Source organism: Melopsittacus undulatus, chromosome 2 (genome assembly GCF_012275295.1).
Source record: "Melopsittacus undulatus isolate bMelUnd1 chromosome 2, bMelUnd1.mat.Z, whole genome shotgun sequence".
Classification (NCBI taxonomy): Eukaryota; Metazoa; Chordata; class Aves; order Psittaciformes; family Psittaculidae; genus Melopsittacus; species Melopsittacus undulatus.
Window position 1 is genome coordinate 85,114,519 of NC_047528.1, and position 22,057 is coordinate 85,136,575.

Here is a 22,057-nt window from a genome sequence, read left to right on the forward strand (position 1 = left end):
CTTTCAAGCAGCACAGGTATTTTGTCTTCTTATTGTTTCAAGGGATTTGAATTTCTAGATAATTCTGTCCAAGTACTGTCAGATATATTAGTGTCATTTATTTTGTTTAAATCCTGATAGTCTCAGTCTCAGGTCTCAGTTGGCATATATGAAAGCACTAACTTTTAATTATAGGCCAAGATCCATTAAAGAAGCTGAGACATGTCTGAACTATTGCAAACTGTGTCTCATCCTTCTGTTCCCTAAATGGCTCTGTGACTGTACAATTACCTCATTCTTCTCCCTGCTCATTGCTAGCTGGCTGTTAATATAAAATTAAAGGTAAAAAGTACTGGTATACAGCATAGTAATCCATTAAAAATTGAAGCCACAGAGCGTTGAATTCGAAGGCAGCAGCAGTGTAAAAGTAAAAAAAAAAAATAAAATTGCATATTTATAGGGAGCTTTACTTCCATTTTCATGGAATAAATGGCATTTTACGCTCCACACCATTTAGAGCTCAATCTCTCTTCTGGCAAGCCGAGCTGTTATTTTTGTGAATCATTCCTAAGTCATTTATAACCAGGCCACTGCACCACAGACAACAGCGCTTTTGAAGTCAGGTAGGGATCATTAATTTGCTGTGAGTTTTCTGAGCAGCTTTATCTTCTTTCCATATGCATCCATTAAAAATCATAGAGGCAAACCAGAAGGTACTTGTCACAAACCCTTCCTAAAAGAGAAGCTAACAAACCCTTTGGTTTCAGATAAAGGATGAATTCTGAGCAGCACAAAAAAAAAAAAAAATCAAAAAACCACAATCTACCCTCAATTTATGTGAAGCACCAGGGTTTTAGGTTCCTGAAAAGCACCTACCAGGAGGGTGAGATCCAAGCACATCCAAAAGCTCAGATCTCTGGGAAACAAGACTCATTGCCTCATACAGCCACTCCTGGGGACATGGTGAAGGGGTAAATTGTAATTAAATCATAACTTCTCCTGTCATTTTTAGGCTCCATCAATTGCCGGGGGTGGGGTGGTACAAGTGACCTCCCTACCACAAAGAAAGGCTGCGTGTATCCTTACGGACAAATGGATATAAACTTTAGGACTGGGAACGCCTGGGGGTGATGAGGCAACTGCCACCGTGGTCTGTTGGGCCAAGGGTGACAGCCGAAGGGGTTTCCTCTATGGGAGCGGCGGAAGGGATCACCCTGCTCCAGGGAGGGAGCCGTTCACCCCTAGACCACCCTATTAGAGGGTCTCCGCGGAAAGAACGGCACAGCCGAGGGTCAGCGGGGTAATGGGGTACAGCTCACGGGCTCACAACCCCTCACACAGGAGATCACTCTCACCCCACCTCACGGCCGCCCCTGGCGGTTGGCACGGGGAGCAGCTGGCGGCGCATGCGCGGAGGCTTCTCCTGGTCCTCCGAGCACGCACCGGGGAGCTCAGGGTCAGCGAATAAGGTGGTGGTAGCTGGCGGCTTCGGCCGTCCCCGCTGCCCGCCACGCTTTGTCCCAGCGGATCCTCGCCTCGGGCGGCAGCGGTGAGTGTGGGGCAGAGCCGTGAGGGCTCCTGCCCCGTAGCGTGGGCTGGGCCGGACGGAGGGGCGCAGCGTGTCGAGACGGGCAGGGGTGTCCCGGTAGAGAAACGGGCAGCCGCGCCGGGGGAAGGTTTCTTGCTGGCAGACGGTGCGCTCTCGCCTACCGGTGAACGGCCGGGGTCAGTGCGGTGTCCCGGGGAAGCGAAGGGTCTGCCTGTAATGGGGCTGCGTGTGAGGGACCCGGCGGGACACCGCGGGTGAGCGGGGCGGGGGTCCGGGTGGGTGCCCGCGGGAAGGCCTCCATGGAGAGAAGAGGGGAACGTACCCGGCTGCCCTCCTTCCCTTGCCGTGCTCCGGCGGCGGCTGGCGCTGGCGGAGCCGCCCGGAAAGCTTCCCTCAAGGGGTTTGTGCCATTTCCAGTCAAGCCAGGGAGGAAAGTATTTGTAACAAAGGAAAAGTGCTGCGGACTTTCTTTTTCGAAGGAGTTTAATAGCTGACTGCAAAAATAGGCAGTTAATAATTTTTTTCTTTTAAGTTTTAAACGGCACCACCACCAAAGCGAAACAACAAAATTAAACCACAGCAATCTGAAGCTTTCACTTTCCTGTTAAAACTTTTTTAATTTTTGTAGGGCCCGCTCAAAGCCTTCATCTGTGTTAGAACTGCAGTAGCCAGGACAGTCAGTAGAGCTGAAGCTGTAAGATGCTGAGGGTGAGTAGATGTATGGAAGAAAGCGTTTAACCTGATTCTCCAGAGGTCCAATGGACCTCTCCTAGGCCTGGCACTGGCAAGAGAACAGTTCATTCCACAGAGAATAAGAGGGGTGTAGGGAGACTTTGTGTTATCCCAGTTGAAACTGGGATTGAATGTTGTGTTGGTTGAGGAGTAGAAGAGCAAGCAGTGGCTGGGAACAAAACAAAGAGGAATGGAACCAGTGAGTAAGGGGAAGACTAAGCAAATGAAGACACTCAAAAATAATCTCAAGTTTTCAGAACCCTGTTGTCATAGGTAAGTCTGGGGGCGGAAGGGGGACAGTTATACAGATGTTGGTGTTCTAGGTTAAATTCAACACCTTAAATTTATTATTACTGTAGGCTGGCACTTTCACTGGAAAAAAAAAACTTTAGACATGCTTTTTTCTGCAGCCCCGGTGTTCTTTGCCACCTTCTGCACCATCTTCTCCCCATGCTGGTGCCATTGTTTATACAGCAGTGGGATGAAGTGGTACGGAGTGTTACCCACAAATTCACACTAAAACATTTTTTCTAATTAACCTAGTTAATACAACTGGTTCTCTGCCCTGCCATAGGGATGCTTATGTTAGCTCAAGGAACAACGTGTGATGAGGAGGGAAAGAGTTTATTAGTTTTTGTATATGAACAAATAGGTTTGTATGTAAAAGCACTGTGGGGTTATGTACACATGAACATCTATACACATAGGAACCCAAACACCTGTGTAAAGAGATTGTGCAACTGCAGTGTCAAGCATTCTGGGCCTTGTGTTGAACAGAGGGAGTGATACTGATAAAAGCGGTTGTGGGGGAGGTTTACAAGTGTGAAAGGTGATTTGCATTGTAGTAAGGGTGAGTTTGCAAGACTACTTCTGGCTGGGCCAGGGGAGTTGAGATTAGAAGCCAGAGAGGAGTAAATAGGGAATTTCTGTGGGAGAAAACTGCATGGAAGGAAAGGAGTTAGACTTTCCTTTACACATGTGTTCAACCATCTTACTTCAACCTCTTTTAGACAAGAAAAATTTATTTTCTAGGACAGTTTAGGAAAGAACCTGGGATTCCTCAGTATCTCAGTTTGTTTGGTATTAATCCCCAGGAATTAAACCACAAAATCCCCAGGCAAAACATGGATTATCCCATTCTCATGCAAGTTCATCCATAATTTGTGTCCACCTAATGCAGCAAGATAATGTATCAGCTCAAATGGCAAAGCATTGCATTTGTGTTATGTGTTATAACCAGAGTTATGTGTTGCAATTTTCCTTTGTTAGAAGTGGATGGTTACACACAGTTGGAGTAACTGTACTAATGTTGCCATTTCCAGAAGCACTAACAAGTGGAGGAGAACTGAAGTTTTTAGTTAGCTTTAATTCACCCTCTTCATACATCTAGGTTGAATGACAGTTTTCTGTTAAGTAATAAAATAGTTTGTTACATAAAAAAATCCTGTTAGACTGAAGTTATTAAAAAAAGTATTTTGGCTTTATCCTCATTATTAGATCGTGTGATGTCATGACTTTTTTCTCAACATGACTCAAATCTGTGTTCATATTCTGCTTTGGCTGTGGAATCACCTTAATATCTCAGTAATTGAAAAATGCTCCCTTTAATTGACAAAGCTTTCCTAAGACAAAGAAATAATCATCCTCCCACTCTACGTGAAGAATGAAAGATAAAACTGTGAAGACCAAATCTGATCCAGGATAGGGCCTGATTTTGGGTTTTTTTGGTTTTTTTAATTTATTTTTTAGGGTATTGAGTTTGCCCTGGTTTATGTTAAGTGTGCAGGTACAAATCAATTAAAAAACTGGTCTAAAGCTATTCTACTTTTGCAAATCAATCACTCAGATTTTAGGAGAGGTGCCTCTAAACTAAAATTAATGTAGCTGAAGTGTACATTGAAACAGCATTTTTAAGTAGTTTTTCTAGAGTCATGAATGAATTCTGTGGCAAAAGTAGGGATAAAATGTACTTTGTGAAAGTTCAAACTTATTGTAAACCACGGCATTGTGAACTTTTTTGTTTGCTCTGTCATTTTAAGCAGTTCCCTTTTCCTGTGATCCTCTTACATCATTTTGCTGTGCGTACCTCTGTGGCCTTCCTCACTAGTGATAGCATAGCCATTTCTGTATCAATCTGGTGAGGTGGATCACGCAAGTAGGTTGAGAAAGAAAGTGTAACTTTTAACTTATTACCTGGCTTTTACAAACAGCTGGATGGGTGGAGGAACAAGGGATGCAGTTGGTATCATTTACCCCAATATGAGTGCTGGGAAAAGCCTAAGCCATTTTGCTCCTCAACTTCCCTGTCCCATTGATCTCATAAATTGTAAATACTTCGTTCTTTTTATTTAGTCAACAAATTACAGCAGGTTCTTGCAGGCAAGAATTTTGTTTTGTTGTGCCATCCTGTTAAAAATTTCTCAGTTAAATTATGAACATCTGTGCAGCTTTGTATCTTCCTCTTTCATGGATTCCAATCAGCTGTGTTTCCACTATGCTATCATTCTCTGGCTTGTGTTTCTTTAATGTGGGGTTGTTTTTTTTTTTTTTTGCTTTAGCCTCCAGAGACAATTTACTTTCTTCCCTCCATCCCTTGCTTCCTCTTGTCTTCCACATTATAAACAAAAGCACTTGCAATGTGCAGTTGAGAACAATACAGAATTGGCAAGGGAATGGATTAAATGACCTAATGCCTGATATCTGTTCTCCTGCCAGCTATTTTTGTTTGAGTTCACATGTCTGTAACTGACCTTTTAAAAATCTGACAATACCCAACCCTTTCCTTATTTACTTTTGCTTTGTTTACTGATTCTTGTAAAGTAAAATTTGATACACCTTTGTGAGGTCTGAAGTATGCTTAGCCTGTTCTCTTCTTGACAGCAGTTTTGATGACGATTATCAAGTGATCTGTGTTTTAGTCAAGGTTTCTGAATGGCATCATTAAAATAGCTGTGTTGTAAAAGCCAGGCCTGTCCATACTGGAAGTTAAGGAAATTACATAATAACCACCTAAAATCACAGCATGTATTTTAGCCTGTTAAGGAAATATACTTGTTGAAAGCTTTTTTATGCATTTTTAAGGCTATCATTTATTTTTAATGATAGATAATCAGCACGTAAAATATCTTTAACTTTGGATTAAAGTTACTCATCTGTTCAAAAAGACACTTGTAAAATTGGACAAGAAATATGTTTGCACAGCCCAACATATTGGAGGTAACATCCAAGGCTAAGAATCCTGGAAAATATAATAGCTTAAGAAGCATTGCCTATTTTCAAACTAAGAAGGCTGCTTTGTGTAAAGTTTTTTTGGGGGAAGGGTTTGTAAGCATGTCCTTACATGGGTGAGAGACGGGCTATTCTGCAATTACATCTTGAAAGTTTGAGATCACTCATGTTTTATACATTGTGCTGTGTTACCTGTTCAGTGGAGTGTTTCTTTTAAAGCATTTGACTCAAACTTCTCATGTGCTTCTCAAATGACTTTTGAATGTTGGTTTCTTGTGTTTTTAAATCACCTACTTTCAGTTTTCTAATGTAGTAGTTAGTCGGCACCCATATAATTACTTCAACGGTGATCAGATTAAGTGATACTAAAATCAAGAGAAAAACCATGTGAAAAGTAGGATTGAATAGTTTATTGTAGATAAAACTTCTTAGTCCTGGTGAAGTACTCATTTTGTTGCCTGAACTTGCAGAACTTCTGTGTTTGCCAGAACTCTAGGTTAGGTGAGATTTCTTAGGGTTTTTTGGTTTGTTTTTTTTTTTGTTTGTTTGTTTGTTTTGTTTTGGGGTTTTTTTTTGTTTGTTGGGAAATTTTTTTGCTTTTGTGTTTCGTTGTTGTTGTTTTTTTTTTTTAAACACCAAGCCATTATACCTTATTAATGTGCCTGCTTTGCTGAGCTCTGTTTTTCTGTATTATAAGAATGAATGCCATGGACCAATTTCAAGATTCACTTTACAACAATTCCTCATTAAATGCCTACCACTAAATTAAATGTTTAATATAACTGTTTAAACTGTAATATTTCTTATAATAATCTGTATTTCTAAATGTGTATTACTTGGCATTGAAGAATGATGCCTTTTTGGCTCAAAAGGTGTGTCTTTCTTAGCTCACTGGTGTGGGGCAGTTGATGGGAATGCCACCAGGAAATTCAGAAATAGAGACTTCATCAGATGTGAACTTTTGCACCTGCCTGTACCTCCAGGTTTGTCAGTGTGCTGTTTGCTGACCTTGTGTGTATTCTTCAGCTTTTATTTGTAGAGTACTACTTTTCAAAATATTTGCAAGATAAAGCTGTGAGAAGAAGCCACTTTCTGTTAATTTTTCTGTCCCTAGTCTTCATTCTCGTGGTCATAGGGAAGGGCTGAACAGGGTCTTAACAGCAGAATTCTTAGCTAATTCTCTTGCCTGTCTTCCCATAGATTTCCCCTGTGGCAGCTGAAATTAGCACAGTCTGTGACATTTTATTTTAGTGCTGCTGAGCTTTTCTGAGTATCAGAAATGAAAGGGCCTCACTGTGCTATTTTCTGTTTGCTACTGTTGCTTATCAGAGCTGTGGGCAGCAGCAAGATAAAGGCATGGCATACTGACTGTGTGGCTTTCTAAGCAGCTTAACTGATCTAAGCTTGTCCTGCTGCCTGAAAACAAGAGTTCTTGCTTTTCCCCTCTATCCTTTGCTAAGTTTTGAATTTTTACTGCTTCTCTTGTGCTAGAAGTGCACCAGCACTCTTAATGCTGTGCAGTCAACTGAATTGAGAAGCTTATTTATTTTAAAATGAAGCCAGTCAATCTAAAATAATATGCACACACAAAAGGCTTTCCACTGGGCTACCTCTGGCTGGCCTTGGGTGCTACTAACTGGACCTTGAATCAACTCAAGGGAGGGAGTAGGACTGTATGATTCTGTGTGGAGTCTGCCTCCTCAGCTTTATCTGGGATTAAGTCCTGACTCCTAAACTGTAAGTGGAGCAGTAGTGTATCAGTATCTTTCTCTGCCTAAATGTTTGAAGAATTTTAACAAGCTGCTCAAAGGGCAAGGTAGCAGAAGTCCCTCGAGGGCCAAGAATCTGGTGAGCAGATCTTGGGGTCAGACTCTGGAAGTGAAAAGAAAGGTGAACAAAGTAATCTTTTATGCAAAGGCCACTTAAGAACTATAAAGTGTCCAACTACAAGCTCATCAGATCTGTAGTTGTCTACGAAAAACAGAAGTACCACAGTATTTTCATGATGGCTGTTCTTTAGAAACTCTTGGCAAAGGTTTGAACAAAGTTTTCATCTTGGTATAAGAAAGGAATTTTTTACAGTGAGAACAAGCATTCACTGGAACAGCCTCACCAAGGACATGGTGAAATCACCATCACTGCAGGCTTGCAAGGTGCAATTGGACAGGGTGCTAGGTAACCTCATCTGGGCTCCCTTTCTCAGGAAATATTGGATGAGAAAATTTGTTGAGGCTCCTTCCAGGCTGGGCTCCTCTATGGTTCTGTGATTTTTTTTGTGTGATTGAAGTTACTTGCATCAGAAATACAAAAGGTAGAGATGCACCTACTGGTATGTAGTATATCTGCCCTCACTGAGGCCTCTGATCACCAATACAGCACTGGGTAGCAGTATTAGGAAGGGAGGACAGATTCCTTGACTCTCCTTCAAGGTTGAAGCCAAAACGTCGTTTTTCATTATACTTCAAAGATGTAAATCAGCTGAAATACTTCTGTGTGTACATTTGTTTATATCCTACTTAGAAAAAAAAAAAGTAATTGTAATGCAGTAAAAACCATAGTCATTTGTATATCTTAATGTATTTGGAAATTGAGGTAAAGCTGGTGCGAGAGAAAATGGTCATGGGTGTTGTGAGAGACGGAAATAGCAGTATTTTAAGAATTCTTCTGGTTTACTGCAGCTGTTCTGTGGATTCTGGTGGTCTGCGCCTTTCTGTGTACTCTCTTTATGTGATTTTCCAGTATGACAGAAAACTTAGTAAAAAATATGTAGGGTTGTGCCTCATTGTCTTTCCCTAGTTACCATAGAATTCAATAAGATGAAATATGTAACTGTGACTCTTCTGTCACTTCAGTGCAATTTGATTTTTTTTGGATGACTGGAAAATCCCATTAAAGCATGCTCTGAAATGCTGTCATGTGTGCCTTGCTTCAGGGGAAGACAGACGAGGTGGAAACTTGTATTGAAACATGCTGATGGTGCATAAATATTTGGAAGAGAAGGCTTTGTTTGCACATTCCTCTAGCTTAGTTTAGCACTTCACAAAGAAATTACATTTTATATTCTGACTAATTTTTCTGAATTAAATGAGGTGTAAGACATTGGCCTACCAAGCAAATACTAAAATGCCATTTCTCTACAGAGCAAAGTATTTGCCTCATCTTTACCTCATCACAGAAAGGCAAAATAAACTATATGAAGTAGGTTAATGTAATTAAAAAATACAATTATTGCATGCAAAATGAAGATGACAGTATGAAATTATCCAGGTTTCTTTTGGCTACAAAGGTCTAGAATCTTTGTGGGTTTTTTAATAGCTCTTTAAAAAAATACTGGTAGTTTAGAACAAAACTTTCTTTAAAAATTCCAGAAAAACTCCAATGGCTTGAGGATAATCTTTTTCAAATGTATAGAATTGTCACTTTTTTTTTTTTTTGTGAAAAGAGGAGACTTGAATCCAGACTGGTAGAGTTGGAGGCTGAATTTTGTACAGCCAGTTTGTGGTACTGCATACAGTTGTTACTTGCAAAAAATCAAAAAATGCATACAGGTGTTACTTGGGAAATTTGGGTCATAGTTTTGCTTTTTATGATGTATTGAGAAAAAAAGTATAATGGTTTCAAAGTAGGGGAAATACTACATAATTACCCCTGATCTTGTAACATTTTCAGATTTTACAAACTGCAATGAAATTATGTTCTTGTAAATGGACTGGGCCCAGGCACTGTTGCTTGGCCCTTACTATCATGCCTGAAGATGTATCATCTGAAGGTAATACTCTGTTGTTTTTATAATCCCTTACTTAACCTGTAATGCTTTAAAAGGCAAACAGCGCTGTTATAATCTGTGTTCTGAATATTTTGATGTGTTGATGTGGGAAAAGATGGCAGACCTAGAGCCGTATGAAGAAGGAATCATGAGGAGGATATATTAAAAGACTACTTGCCATCTATCAATTTGATTTCTATGATATGCTTGTATTTACTCCCTAATACACTTCATAACTGGTCCTAATACAATTTTAAGCCACTTCATCCAGTTCCTCTTACTCGTTCCATACTGGGCACTGGACTGCTTCCCTTCTTTCATAGTTAGGTAGTTATAAATAAAAGGTATATGCAGTGTCTTTTGTGTATGTAATAATACATATTTTCTTTGAAATACTTTGTAATACTAAAATGTGAAGGTAAGCTGGCTCCTGAACTTTAGCAAGTGGTTGAAATGTTTAGGAAATGGTGTGGCTACAGACTGTAGAAGATGCTAAATCAGACATTAATAACATGAAGATTGTTGAAAGGTAAACAGCCATTTTAGCATACTGGAGAATGTAAGTGAGAATGTAAGAACTGCAATACTAGATCAGCAAAACAATTCAGTCTGGCATTGTGTGTTGTGTCAGCAGATGGCTGGAGATGCTATGGGAAGAGTCTCAGTGAAGAGCATGGACAGAATAACCTTCCCTGGCAAAGTCCTGGTTACCATTGGATTGGAAACTTCATGGGATAGAGGGTACATCTGGAGAATTGTGTTATAGTCATCAACAAATTTCTCCTTAATTTATTAATTTTATTTCTGTTATTTAAACCTGTGTCTACTTTAGTTCTGAATGGAATTTTACAGCAGCAAGTTCTGTAACTTAGGCACTATGTGAAAATTCGGGTGCTTTATTTACATCTTTCAGCCTAGGTCGGTGTCCTTCCTGTCCCTCATGTTGTCAGAAATAATGGTTAGCTGTAATGTGTTTATATTCTCTGGGCATGAGTATATAGCTGAGCTGAATGTCTGCCCTCTTTGAAGAGAGTGATTTGTTATATAGTGGTTATTTAAAGATAGAAGGTTGTGGGCTTGTTTTCTTGGGTTTGTTTGTTTTGTTTTGTTTTTTTCTTTTTTTTTTTAATAGTAGCATGTACGTTTTAATCCTTATACAATCCAGTTTTCATCTGGAGTCCAGAGCTTCTGTTTTAAATTCAAGCTTCTCAGTTTGTCGGTAAAGCATAGGGAGATGTTTTAAACTGCAAAGTGAAAGTTGTTTTTAATTTACAAAACACATACAGACTTTATTTATATGAAAATGGGACAGAATAGGAGAGGAAAATAAAAGTGAGTGCACATTCCAGTCTTCTAATTTAAGGAGGCTGTGAGTGAAAACGTGCTATAAAGAAAACTGCAGAAGTTCTCATACAGTTTGTGTGGTTTTTTTTTTCTTTAAAAGAGCTAGTAGGCCCATTGATTGCTTTATATTACTATGTTGTTTTTCAATGAGAAAATGAACATGAACCGGCTTCAGTGTGTGCTCGCAGCTCAGAAAGCCAACCGTATCCTGGGCTGCATCAAAAGGAGTGTGACCAGCAGGTCGAAGGAGGTGATCCTTCCCCTCTACTCTGCTCCCCTGAGACCTCACTTGCAGTATTGTGTGCAGTTCTGGTGTTGTCACCATCAAAAGGACATGGAACTGCTGGAACAAGTCCAGAGGAGGGCCATGAGGATGATCAGGGGACTGGAGCGCCTCCTGTATGAAGACAGGCTGAGAAAGTTGTGGCTGTTCAGCCTGGAGAAGAGAAGGCTGCATGGAGACCTCATAGCAGCCTTCCAGTATCTGAAAGGGGACTATAGAGATGCTGGAGAGGGACTCTTCATTAGGGACTGTAGTAATAGGACAAGGGGTAATGGGTTAAAACTTAAACAGGGGAAGTTTAGATCGGATATGAGGAAGAAATCCTTTACTGTTAGGGTGGTGAGTCACTGGAATGGGTTGCCCAGGGAGGTTGTGAGTGCTCCACCCCTGGTGATGTTCAAGGGCAGGTTGGATGAAGCCTTGGGTGATATGGTTTAGTGTGAGGTGTCCCAACCCATGGCAGGGGGGTTGGAGCTAAATGATCTTAAGGTCCTTTCCTGTCCTAACTATTCTATGATTCTATTCTGTGATTCTAAAAAAACCCCAAAAAACAGAAACAAACAAGTAAAAAAGACAAAAGACACGAAACCTCTAAACAACATGATAGCTATTGAATAAGCAGCTGTCACTTCACTAGTGTAACATGGGAATTTATCAATACATTATTTAAAACTTCAGCTACCTGTAAATGTGAGGTAGAAGGATCATAATAACATAGCTTCCCTGGCTTATTGTGTATTGACTTTGTGAGTTTACAAGCTGGTAATGTGGGGAGGAAGTTATTGCAAATATTGACAGTAGTGATCATAAACTGAATGTTAATTTTGTAGTCTGTAATTGCAAGTTTCCACTCCTTGTTTGAGTGTGGGGAGAATGTGATTTTTTTTTTGTTTGTGGAGTTTGGGGGGAACCTGAGGGGTTGCTATGTTTTTTCCTAATTCCCATTTTAGCTATATGTGTGGTTTTTTTGTGAGTGTGGTGTTGTTTTATTTTTTTCCAAGCAGACACACTGGTATTTCAGATTTTTAGTTCTCAGATTGGACCCTATGGTATCCTGTGTATTAGCAGCATTTCATTTCCATAGTAAGAACACAACATTTGACGATAAGAGACAAGCACATAGACTGCTTTAGACATCTCTTTGACTATGGTGAGGTTGTTTTGTTTCTGAGGGTTTTCTTTGGTTGGTTTGGTTTGGGTTTTTTTTGTTTGTTTTTTTCTTGAGGGAGATCCTCATGTTACCTGTATTTGTGTCAGCTTGTTTGTCAAAATAATTCTCTAGCTCTGCAGAAAATTTTGCCAGACATTCACTGTCACCACATAACAATCTTAAATGACTCCTCAGCAAAGAATTAATCTGGAGCTTCCTTCCTCACACCTTCTTACTACTTTGAGTGTAGTCACACAGGATGCGTTGAGTGTATCTGCATTAGCATTTTGGTTTAGATTAGGAATATGCTTTGGAAGCAAAACTCCCATTTGTCACCACTTTCCGCGCTTTGGTTTGTATTGCAGAGGCATTTCAAAGACTCAGACTTAATTACTTTAAACCAGAAGATACGCTCCAAGAGCATCCCTTTTGCAGTCCCACTGCCATATGGTGTTCAGTTTATGGAATCAAATCAGAACTCTACACCAAAGTAAAGTTCTCAATGTATGTATTTTGTCAGTTGGGTCCTCCACAGCAACTGTTTTGTTCTTCAGATTCACTGCTATTGCTCTGCATTCCTGGCTGATGTGAGTTTAGTCTTGAATAAGCATAATGCACTTAAAGGCTATTATTCATGACCACTGTACTTGCTTCAAAGAGTCCAGCTATTCAAGCCTAAATTAGAATAGATAATATCAAAGTGGTTGACCACTTGAGTTGGATTTAAAAGCTGACACTTAAGCCGTAATTAAGTCTGTGAACACCAGATCTATAATGAATCTGTTTTTCTGTCTCTGTTGCCTTTTGCTCTTTCCTACTTTATCAGTCTGAGTTCTCCTACATTCTCTAACATGCTTATTCTTGTGACACAGTTGCTAATGCAGATCACCACCATATTCTGACACCTCTTCTGTGCTGGCTGAGCTCTTTCGCTGTTCTCATCTCTTCAGCGTTATTTGACTTGCCAGTTTGCAGCCATCTGTAGAGGCTGTGGCTGGTCCTGTGCAGGGTGTATGCTTTCTGACTGCCTGCTTTCTGATGGTGAAAATGGGTAATAATTTACAACCACCAAAGGTGCCGTGCTCCCCGAGATACTGCTGCAATTGGTAAACCCCATCTTTACTTCAGTGAGAACATTAATGGCTTTTCTCTGTTCTTCTTGGTCATTGATCTTTGTGGAAAACTTACGGTAGCACAGAAGAAGAAATCTCTGTGTCAGATTTAGTTAAAAGCTATTGGGCGAGGGGAGGGTGGAGAGAACAGAAAGTAACAGATTCGTTAGTTTTGCATCCAACAAAATCAGGATAAAAACATGTCCTTCTGCAAAAGCCTTGTTTATTTGTTCACCAGTCCCACTTGAAAAAGGAGAGAAATTGGTTATCATTATGTCAACCCTTAGATGGATTGTCAAGATAAATACTCCGAATTTTAATTCCCAAAGCATAGTGGGATTATCTAACGTAAAGCAGCAATGTCTTTTAACTGTAGCTTGTAGAAGACTGAGATTTCTGAAATGCCACTGTGTAGGCAGCTCAGAAAGGCACAGTCTCTAGAGAATTTATGCAGTTCTGGTTTCAGTACAGATGCAGTTACATAAGTGTTCAGTTATGCCTCCCAAGAACTGCCCCGGATGGTTCCCATGCACTTTAAAACAATGAAACCTGCCAATGAAAGTCTCCTGAAGGGAGAGTGTTGTTACTTCTCCCACATGTCTTACTGGCCAAGTGTGTGCGTCAGAAGATTGACCTTGTCTAGTTTTGAAGGGGAGAAGAAGGAAGAGATATCTTACAGTAACTGCCCATTTGAGCCAGAGGAGCCTGGAAGTAACCAGAGAATAACCAGCCAGAATATTACCACAGCTTTAAAACAAAAACAAAAAAAAAACCCACACAAATAAATGGGTTTGGGTTGTGAGAGAGTTTTTCTTTATGGTAGCTGGTATGGGACTGTACTTTGGGATTTGTGCTGGAAATAGTGTTGATAACACGGGGATGCTTTCGTTATTGGCGGACAGTGCTTAACATAGAGCCAAGGCCTTTTCTGCTCCTCACAGCACCCCACCAATGAGGCAACTGGGGTGCATGCAAAGCTGGGAGGGGACACAGCTGGGATAGCTGACCCCAACTGACCAAAGGAGTATCCCAGACCATATGGGGTGATTCTCAGCTTATAAACTAGGGGAAGAGGAAGGAAGGGGGGAACATTTTGGAGTGATGGCATTTGTCTTCCCAAGTGATCATTATGTGTGGTGGAGCCTTGCTTTTCTGGAGATGGCTGGATGCCTGTCTGCTGGTGAGAGGCAGTGAATTAATTCCTTGTTTTGCTTTGCTTGCATGTGGGGCTTTTTCGTTACCTGTTAAACTTTTTCACTTTCAGTCTTCCTTCCTCCTCATCCCAATGCGAAATGAGTGAGTGAGTGCCTGTGTGAGCTTAGTTGCCAGATGGGATTAAATTGTGACAGTCCTTTTTAGCACCCAACATGGCACCTTTTCAGCACATGTCACAGTTACTTTGGAAGAAGGGGTAAATGAGGCAGAAGCATAGACTTCAGTCTTAGCCAGCTGAAGTCCTGTCTAGCTGCCTTCAGGATGAGCCACCTTCTCTGTGCTAACAGGGCGGTGTTGGAGAGTTGTACTCGGCGTGCTTGTTCTGTGAGTAGTAATGATACATTTTATTGGTTTTAAGGTGTAATGGCAGTCCACTGAATACAGGTTTCTCTTAGCAATCTGGTTTGTGCTTTTGAGTCCATGTGTAATCAAATTTAATGATAATATTTTGTAATGCTGTGATTGGGTAGTATTTATAAGGCAGAGTTTTTCAGTTCTCTCGTTCACTCTTATCCTTGTGCCGGAATAAGTCTCAGATGGGAGGAATCTTTTCTACCCTTGTCTGATTAAGTAGCTTCAAAAATGTTCCATCACTCCTTATTCCCATCCAAATTCTCTGGAAAACCTTGCTGTTGCAAGCAGACCAGACTTAATAAATGCCGTCTTCTCCCATATCCTTATCTATGGATTTCCTATTCAAAGAAAAATCAATGTATTTCTCCAGCATTTGAATGCATTTAAGTTCTTTGGTGTGCTTTTACTGGGAAAAAAAGTTATTTGAAACAGGTCATAATAAGAAAAAATTGTAGTCTTCTGTAGCGTTTTTTTCCAAGGTTGTAAAAGATGCACATGGTGGGACTGTGATTTTTAGGTAGGCACATAATGTATATTGAATAAAGGCAATCAGGCAACTGTTATCTATTTTCTTATGTAAATATTTAATGTTGTAATTTTTCTTCTAAACAAACCTCCCAGAGGACTGTTTCAGTTGTTGCATTGCACTTGGTTTGGGATATGGATTAGAATAGGTGTGTTCATTTCTAGACTGAACATCTACTTATGTTCAAGTCAGTGTCCCTTGAATGTACCTGCTTTCATGAAAAGCTCTAGAAGAACCTAAATATATTTATAACTTTAAAGAGCTGTATAGCTCCATGTAGCAGCTGGTTATAATTGCATCCCAGTGCCCTCATTAATTGTACAGTTTACAAAACTAATACGGCTGTATTCCTTGTTAGAATTGTACTGTAGAATGAAACAAGTTGCTTCTCTCTTCCCTACCTGGGTACTATAATGTGTATTCCCTCCCCATTTTTGAGAGGAGTATGATGGCCTGGCAGTGCTTTAAATCACTGTTAATGCAGCCTGTGAGAAACTAAATGTGTGAAAATGCTGTTGCTGCTTTTTGTTACACTTACTTTCTCTTCTCTTTGTAATTTCGTTGTTCTTTATATTCTGTCTCCCTGGAATATATGACAAGTCAGGGAGTGAGAATAGTGAAGGCAGTTTGGACTTGTGTGCCCTCCATCAGCTCTTCTGTACTTTAACAGTTCATGCTACATTCAAGTTTCCATTGAACTTGTAGTTGGGAGTGTTCCCAGAAGAAGTATACCTGCCAACTGACTATGGTTATCTTGACAAATGCAACAAAACCTTGCAGAAATACTGTCATGAGCCAACAACTTTCAGTGCTGAAATTAATTGGCTTCCCAATTTAAGGGATACATTGCACTACTAGAGTATGATTACCAGATTTGAAAATGTGCATAAAAATATTCTATGCTTTGTGCTTATACATAGTGTATACAAGGTTTGGGAACTTTCAGGATTAAAAAAAAACAATAGGTTAGTTGTGGAAAGAAGTGTAAAGCTCAGTTTGTTACTTCAATATTCTTTAAAATTTCATGCAAAATGTTTTTCCTTACTAAGACTATAGCTCTTTGGTGGTGAACACGATGCTCGTAAATAGCAACGGCTTTGTTAGTATGTCTTCCTTTGCTGTCTCATGTGCTTTAGAACTCACTGAATTTCCATTAGGTCACTATACTTTCTACTAGAAATGGAAGGTTGATTAGTTTAGTTTAGTTTTGTTTCTTACCATTCTCCTGGCAGCCAAGTAAGCAGACAGAAAAGGTCACTTGTTGGTCAGGTATGTCAGCTTGCCATTGAACTCAGAAATTGACACTTGGCCATAGAGCTATCCATGCTGCCCACTGTGCTGTCACTTTTTCCACAAGCAAATCTAAGGTGATGTATAACCCCTTGAAGAGTGTGAAGGGGATAATATATAGAAGATAGTTGGAAGAGGGATTCCTGAGACAGTAAATATTGGTGTTACTAGTAAGATACTCTGTAGAGTATTTTATGTTCTTTCATTGGCATATATATATGAAAAGCATTGCTTTTGACACCATAGGAACATCCTAACCTTCAGTAAGGTTCATGAACACTTAAAAGCAGAAACTAAATAGAGTTGGGTAGAGAAATAAATGAGTCAGTAGCAAGTTGTTATAATATTGCCAGCCCTCTTCAGCTTTATTATGTACTTGTTTGTTTGATCCCTTCTTCCAAACAACCTTTGAACTATTTAGTCAGTTTGAACCAAGACTGTCAGAGAGTAGAAGACTGAAAAATAATTAAGCTTTTTCTTTTATGTGAAGGGGCAGTTAAGGGCAAAGACCAAAGTGGTTCCTCTGCAGTGGGAGAGTCTGTTCTGTGAGCATAATGTGTATGTAGTGGCATGGCAACCATTCCCTGTGTCCTCTAATCAACCTTTTCCCCAACAGGTATTTGTTTGTCATAGCAAGAAGTTAGCTGTGTTTTGTGGGAGCTTGGAAATGAAGAAGTTTGGGGAGATATGGAGAGGGAAGGCATGGGAGCATAAAAAACACACACATTTGTAGTAAAATGGACAAAATTAGTTCCAGGTAGATCTAAATACTTGTAATTGCTGTAAGAATTACAAATTAGAAACTGCAAATTGTTGAAAGGAAGTTTCTGCACCACAGCTGCTGGAAAGCTGTATTTGATATTTCCTAGGCACACTGGTTCCTTTTGTAATGGAGGAATGGTAAAGAGATAAGTAATATGTGTTTTGCTGCCAATTCAGCAAATCTTCATTTTTGTCTCCAGTTCAAAATATACTTGCCTCCATTTCTACTGACAAAAAGTTCTGGTGTTTCTTTCTTCTCCACACATTTTCCCCATCTGGGAATGAACATTAGAATACTGACATATACAAAGGTCATGGTGTTCCAAGTACCCAGTGTCAGGTGCCAAGGTGGCACTGCATGCCTCGGCAGTGCCGCATTCTGCTCCTGGTGGACAACATCCATTGGCAGGGAAGAGGCACATTAGTCCCCTCATTTCCATCACAGTTCCAGAGCCATCTAGTTGTGACTCCGTGAGCATGGATGTGGATGCATGTTTTGCTTGGGGGTTTTTTTTGTTGTTGTTTTGTGTTTGTTTTGGTTTTTTTTTCCACATGTTGTTGAAATCCACACACATTACTTGTTAAAGGGTGAAATATCGAAGACTACCTGATTTTTTTTTAATTTTTATTCTAAATTTAATGCAGAGAAGAGTCCCTGTTAGAGTGAGTAAGCTTGGTGAGGTACATTTCATCCACTGTTGTACTGCTACTCCAACAGAGCAAGGGGAGGACTCATGGGTCTTGCTTTTCTATAACTGGGAATCTTGAGATGCTATTGCAAAAGCAGCCACCTGAAACTGGCAGGTAATAAATGGCAAAAGAAATTAATAATGTAACAGATGAAGAGGAATAGTTACAGCAGTAGCCAAATTTTTTTGACCTGCTTGTTAGTAAAACTTGGCAATTTCTTCAGCATAGATATTTGGGTTGTAACAATGTGACTATTTGGAAAATGACACTGATTTTTGCTTTGTTCAAGAAGCAAAAGTCAAAGGTGGTTTTGTCTTTGCATAGGGAAATCTGCTAAGAAAAATGACTCCAAGAAACTGAAAACAGTCCCTCAAACTACTCTTTCTGCCTTTAGATGTAGTTCTTGTTGGTGTTTTGCCTAGTGGGTGCAATGAGTTTTGGCACTCTCCTGACTGAGAGCATCTTTTGTCTGGTCTCTTTCAAAGATGTGATATAAAGTACATGTAGGTTCTCGCAGGACAGGTTGGGATCCTCTTGTGTATTTCTATTTCCTTTGCCAAATCACGGATCTTGTTCTGCCACTGAGCTTTATGCAGGCATCTTGGTTTAATCAGTAGTATACTGTGAATGAATTTGCATGTGTTCATTCTGATTTTAGAAAGTGTGATCCATAGACTAAAGATAATGGGTTGACTTGGTGATCTCTGCAGAGTAATTTAAGTCTTGGATGCGGATTAAGTAATTACAGTGGAGAATGAAATACCTTTCAAGTTTGATTAGGGAAAACAGTGGTTGCAGATTTGTTTAAATTTATATATGCCTTCTGTTTCATATCAGCATTTTTGCATATTCTAAATATGGAAAGCTTTGAAAAAGGTTAAACCATTTACCATTTCACAACAGTTACCTTTTTTTTTTTTTGATAGTATTCCTATACTACTGAATTTAGTCTACATGCAGTATTGGTACAGTTCAAAAAAGGGGTTAATCTTGATCATGGGGTTTCCAACACTCCTACATTTGTAGCAACATGTAGAAATCAAGAGAAACTTTGCAAGTTAATCAGAATTCACAAACTAAATAGGATGTTTCCTTTTTTGTTACAGACTTGATATTTGCAAGTTCCTTGCCTTGACAGTAATCATCATGGATAGTGGTAAGTTTGTTAACTTAGTGATGAATGTGCATTCTTTATTACTTCCTGTGAAGTGGGCATTAACATACCCCAAAACTATCCTTTGCTCAAAATCCCAATCAGTTTGCATAAACAATGTCCTCTGCTATTGAACTAGATCCAGTGTTATATAGGATGCAGATCTTTTCCCGCACTAAACTGAACTGGAATCATACTGCTAATCTAAAGTAGATACTATATGCAGACCCTAATAATCATCACATACTCATTTGTGGACTTTTGAAAGCTGGCTGCAGAATTAAGACCACAGAGATAAATTTCCAGCCTGGAGTGCTTTAGTTTTAACTGTTCTTAAGCTTGTCCCAGTAACTCAGTGTTCTCAGACCAGAAGTTACTTTTAAAGCATTTTAAGTAAATGCTCAAATAATCTTTCTCCCTTCTGCTCTGTGCAAACCAAATAATTTTTTTTAAGATCACCTACAGAAAGTTTCAGAACTATCAGTAGCTGTACCTTCATACTTAATTAAATGTTTATATTTAGTATTTAGTGTTGCTTTTAATCTGCTTAGGTGTTGGTAAGAAGCCAGAAAAAGGAAGACTCAATAGTAGTCTCAATAGAGCTGGTTTTGGTGTCCAGAATGCCATGGGCTTTGCTTCAGCAACACTTCTATGCCCCAGAATACTTTCCCCATGCTGCTGCTCCCTGTTCCTTCTGTCACTAAAGACCTGAAGCCTATTTTCTTTGTCTGTGGCAGCTTCAGCTGGTAGGCTGACATGTATTTATCCTCTCATTTCCTTACCTGTCTCTTTCTGATTCTGATTGAATTTCACCTTGCTAGAGTATCTATTTGCTATTGTGATAAGCACACAGGTTTTCTGGGGAATGCATAATAGATTGATCTGGCTGTATTACTCTCTTCAATAATAGTAAGTGAAACTAAGACTTTGGAATGATGTTTCTTTGTAACTGTTTGATGCATAAAAACTTGCTAAAAGCAAAGTGTTACAGTAACACACTGAGCACTAGAGTGTCTGAAGAAATAAACATGTATTCAAATGCATTTAATTTGGTAGCTGTATATCTGTATTCTGCAAAAGTTGAAGGAGAGGAAGACTAGATATTTGTTTCTGTGCCTATCTTATGTAATGCCAAAATAATTTTGATTTTTTTTCCCTTTAGTCCCTTTTGGTTTTCCCTTTATTTGCTAGTTAGTCTCCTTAACAAAGTAAAAAAGAAGTTTTATCTTGCTCCATAATTTTATTCTTGTCACATGCAATTCTTCCCTGATTAACTCCATAGTAACAGCTATAGTGAATTCAACCACACCGTAGCTTGTCTAGGTGCACATCCAGCTCAAAGCAGTTTTTTTTAGTTCCTCCGTTGCAACTATAACTGAATGTCTGCATGGGGGTATTGGAATACTAAGTAATATGGTTCCATTATCTCATTTAATAGGGTTCATCAGGCAATGACTGATTCTCATTAAATGACTATATTTCAGTTGGAATCTATCAAGATTGCTTTGATCAGTGTATGTTTTTGTTTTCTTGCTGCATTTGTATTGACTTCTTGATTGTATTTAAAGTCAGAGCATGGAAAGCTTTAAAAATGTCAAACAAACCCAGGCTAATTAATATACTTAATTTTTCCAGCTTTGCAGGGTCAAAAGCTATTCCTAGTCTGGACTAATCATGGATTATTATTTATCAGACACATTTAGAATTAATTGTTGTGTGCTTTATTTTCCTCAGTGGGCTTTTTTGTCTCTATGATGTATACATTTGCTCTACTATATTGTGAGAGATTTTTGGAATATGAATCGCTAAATAAAAAAGTTGGGTTTTTTTATATAGTCGTATATTGGCCATTCTCAAATACTGGATTATTTTAACGTTTTGCTATTCTTTGTCAATGTATTTTGAAGCAGAAATGTGTGCTGAGCTCTTTTTGGAAAACTAAACTGTTTCCTAGAAACTCATCCCAGTGGGTGTATCAAATGCAATATTTTGTAACATGCCAGCTTCTAAACCTTTGTTTTCAGTTTCCTGCTTTGGTAAATTGAAAAGTGCTTGCAGGAACAGAGATTTCTATGTTTCTGAGAGCTGGAGGCTTTGGATTGGGATATTTTCAGCTTCCTGCATTTTCTTTTTTTTTTCCCCCCCCCCTCTGCATTCAGTACAATGCTGTCATAGTTACTCTCATTGCTCTTTTTAGGAACAGATTCCAGTTGTGAAAAGAAATTCCTTAGGTTTTATCTGCTGAAGGAAGGGAAACTTGATTTATAGTGTATTATCTGCTCCTCACTGATTCCACATGTGGGCACTCTTAAGAGTCTGGGCTGTACCTCGTTCCGCTTCAGGAATGCCCAGAGGAGGACTTGTTGAGAAGTATAGAGGACTGGCAGTCCATCCCCCTGCATGGCTGCATGCTGGCTTCCTGATGCAGACATGTCCTTCAGCTCGTCATGTTTAGGTGATCACTGAGACGTGTTGAAAGAAACCAAGCTCATTAGGCCTAGAGGGAAGTCAGAGGAGTGGGTAGGAAATGTAAAGAAGCCATCCTTTATTCCTTTCCCTTTTGAAGAGATCCTTGCTTGTTAATTTGTATGTTCAGCCAGTGAACTTACACAATAGCAGATGCTCACGTGCTTGCCTGTGGTGCTGTAGAAAACCAAAATTGCAATGGGTGCAGTTGTAGAGTTCTATGCCCTGAACCTCTGGCAACATCATGAATAGTGTAATTATGTGGTGCATTTGTGTACCACATGTATTCAACTGAAAGTATGGGAGTGACCGGGTGTTTTGCAGTTTAATCTTCAAATCTTTATTTAATCCTTTGCAAAAGGAAAATGACTGTCTAACAATTTATAACAAAGTATAATACAGAGACTAAACGAAATTAAAGTAGATAACTCTAATTATGGTAGTAGCCTCATTGCTGA

At 39.5% G+C, this 22,057-nt stretch overlaps 1 protein-coding gene across 2 annotated transcripts in view; it reads left to right on the top strand.

The window, feature by feature from the left end:
* The first annotated feature begins 1,428 nt into the window (after nucleotides 1–1,428).
* PRRG1 (proline rich and Gla domain 1) overlaps nucleotides 1,429–22,057 on the top strand; it is a 33,410-nt gene continuing 12,781 nt past the window's right edge. Inside the window, exons 1-3 of one of the 2 annotated variants that reach the window (XM_031045062.2) lie at nucleotides 1,429–1,528; nucleotides 2,157–2,236; nucleotides 19,087–19,136. In XM_031045062.2, coding sequence (XP_030900922.2) covers nucleotides 19,127–19,136 — 10 coding nt within the window. In that variant the 5' untranslated portion in view covers nucleotides 1,429–1,528; nucleotides 2,157–2,236; nucleotides 19,087–19,126. The remainder of the gene's footprint in view (nucleotides 1,529–2,156; nucleotides 2,237–19,086; nucleotides 19,137–22,057) is intronic. The other variant, XM_031045063.2, reaches the window with a different exon arrangement.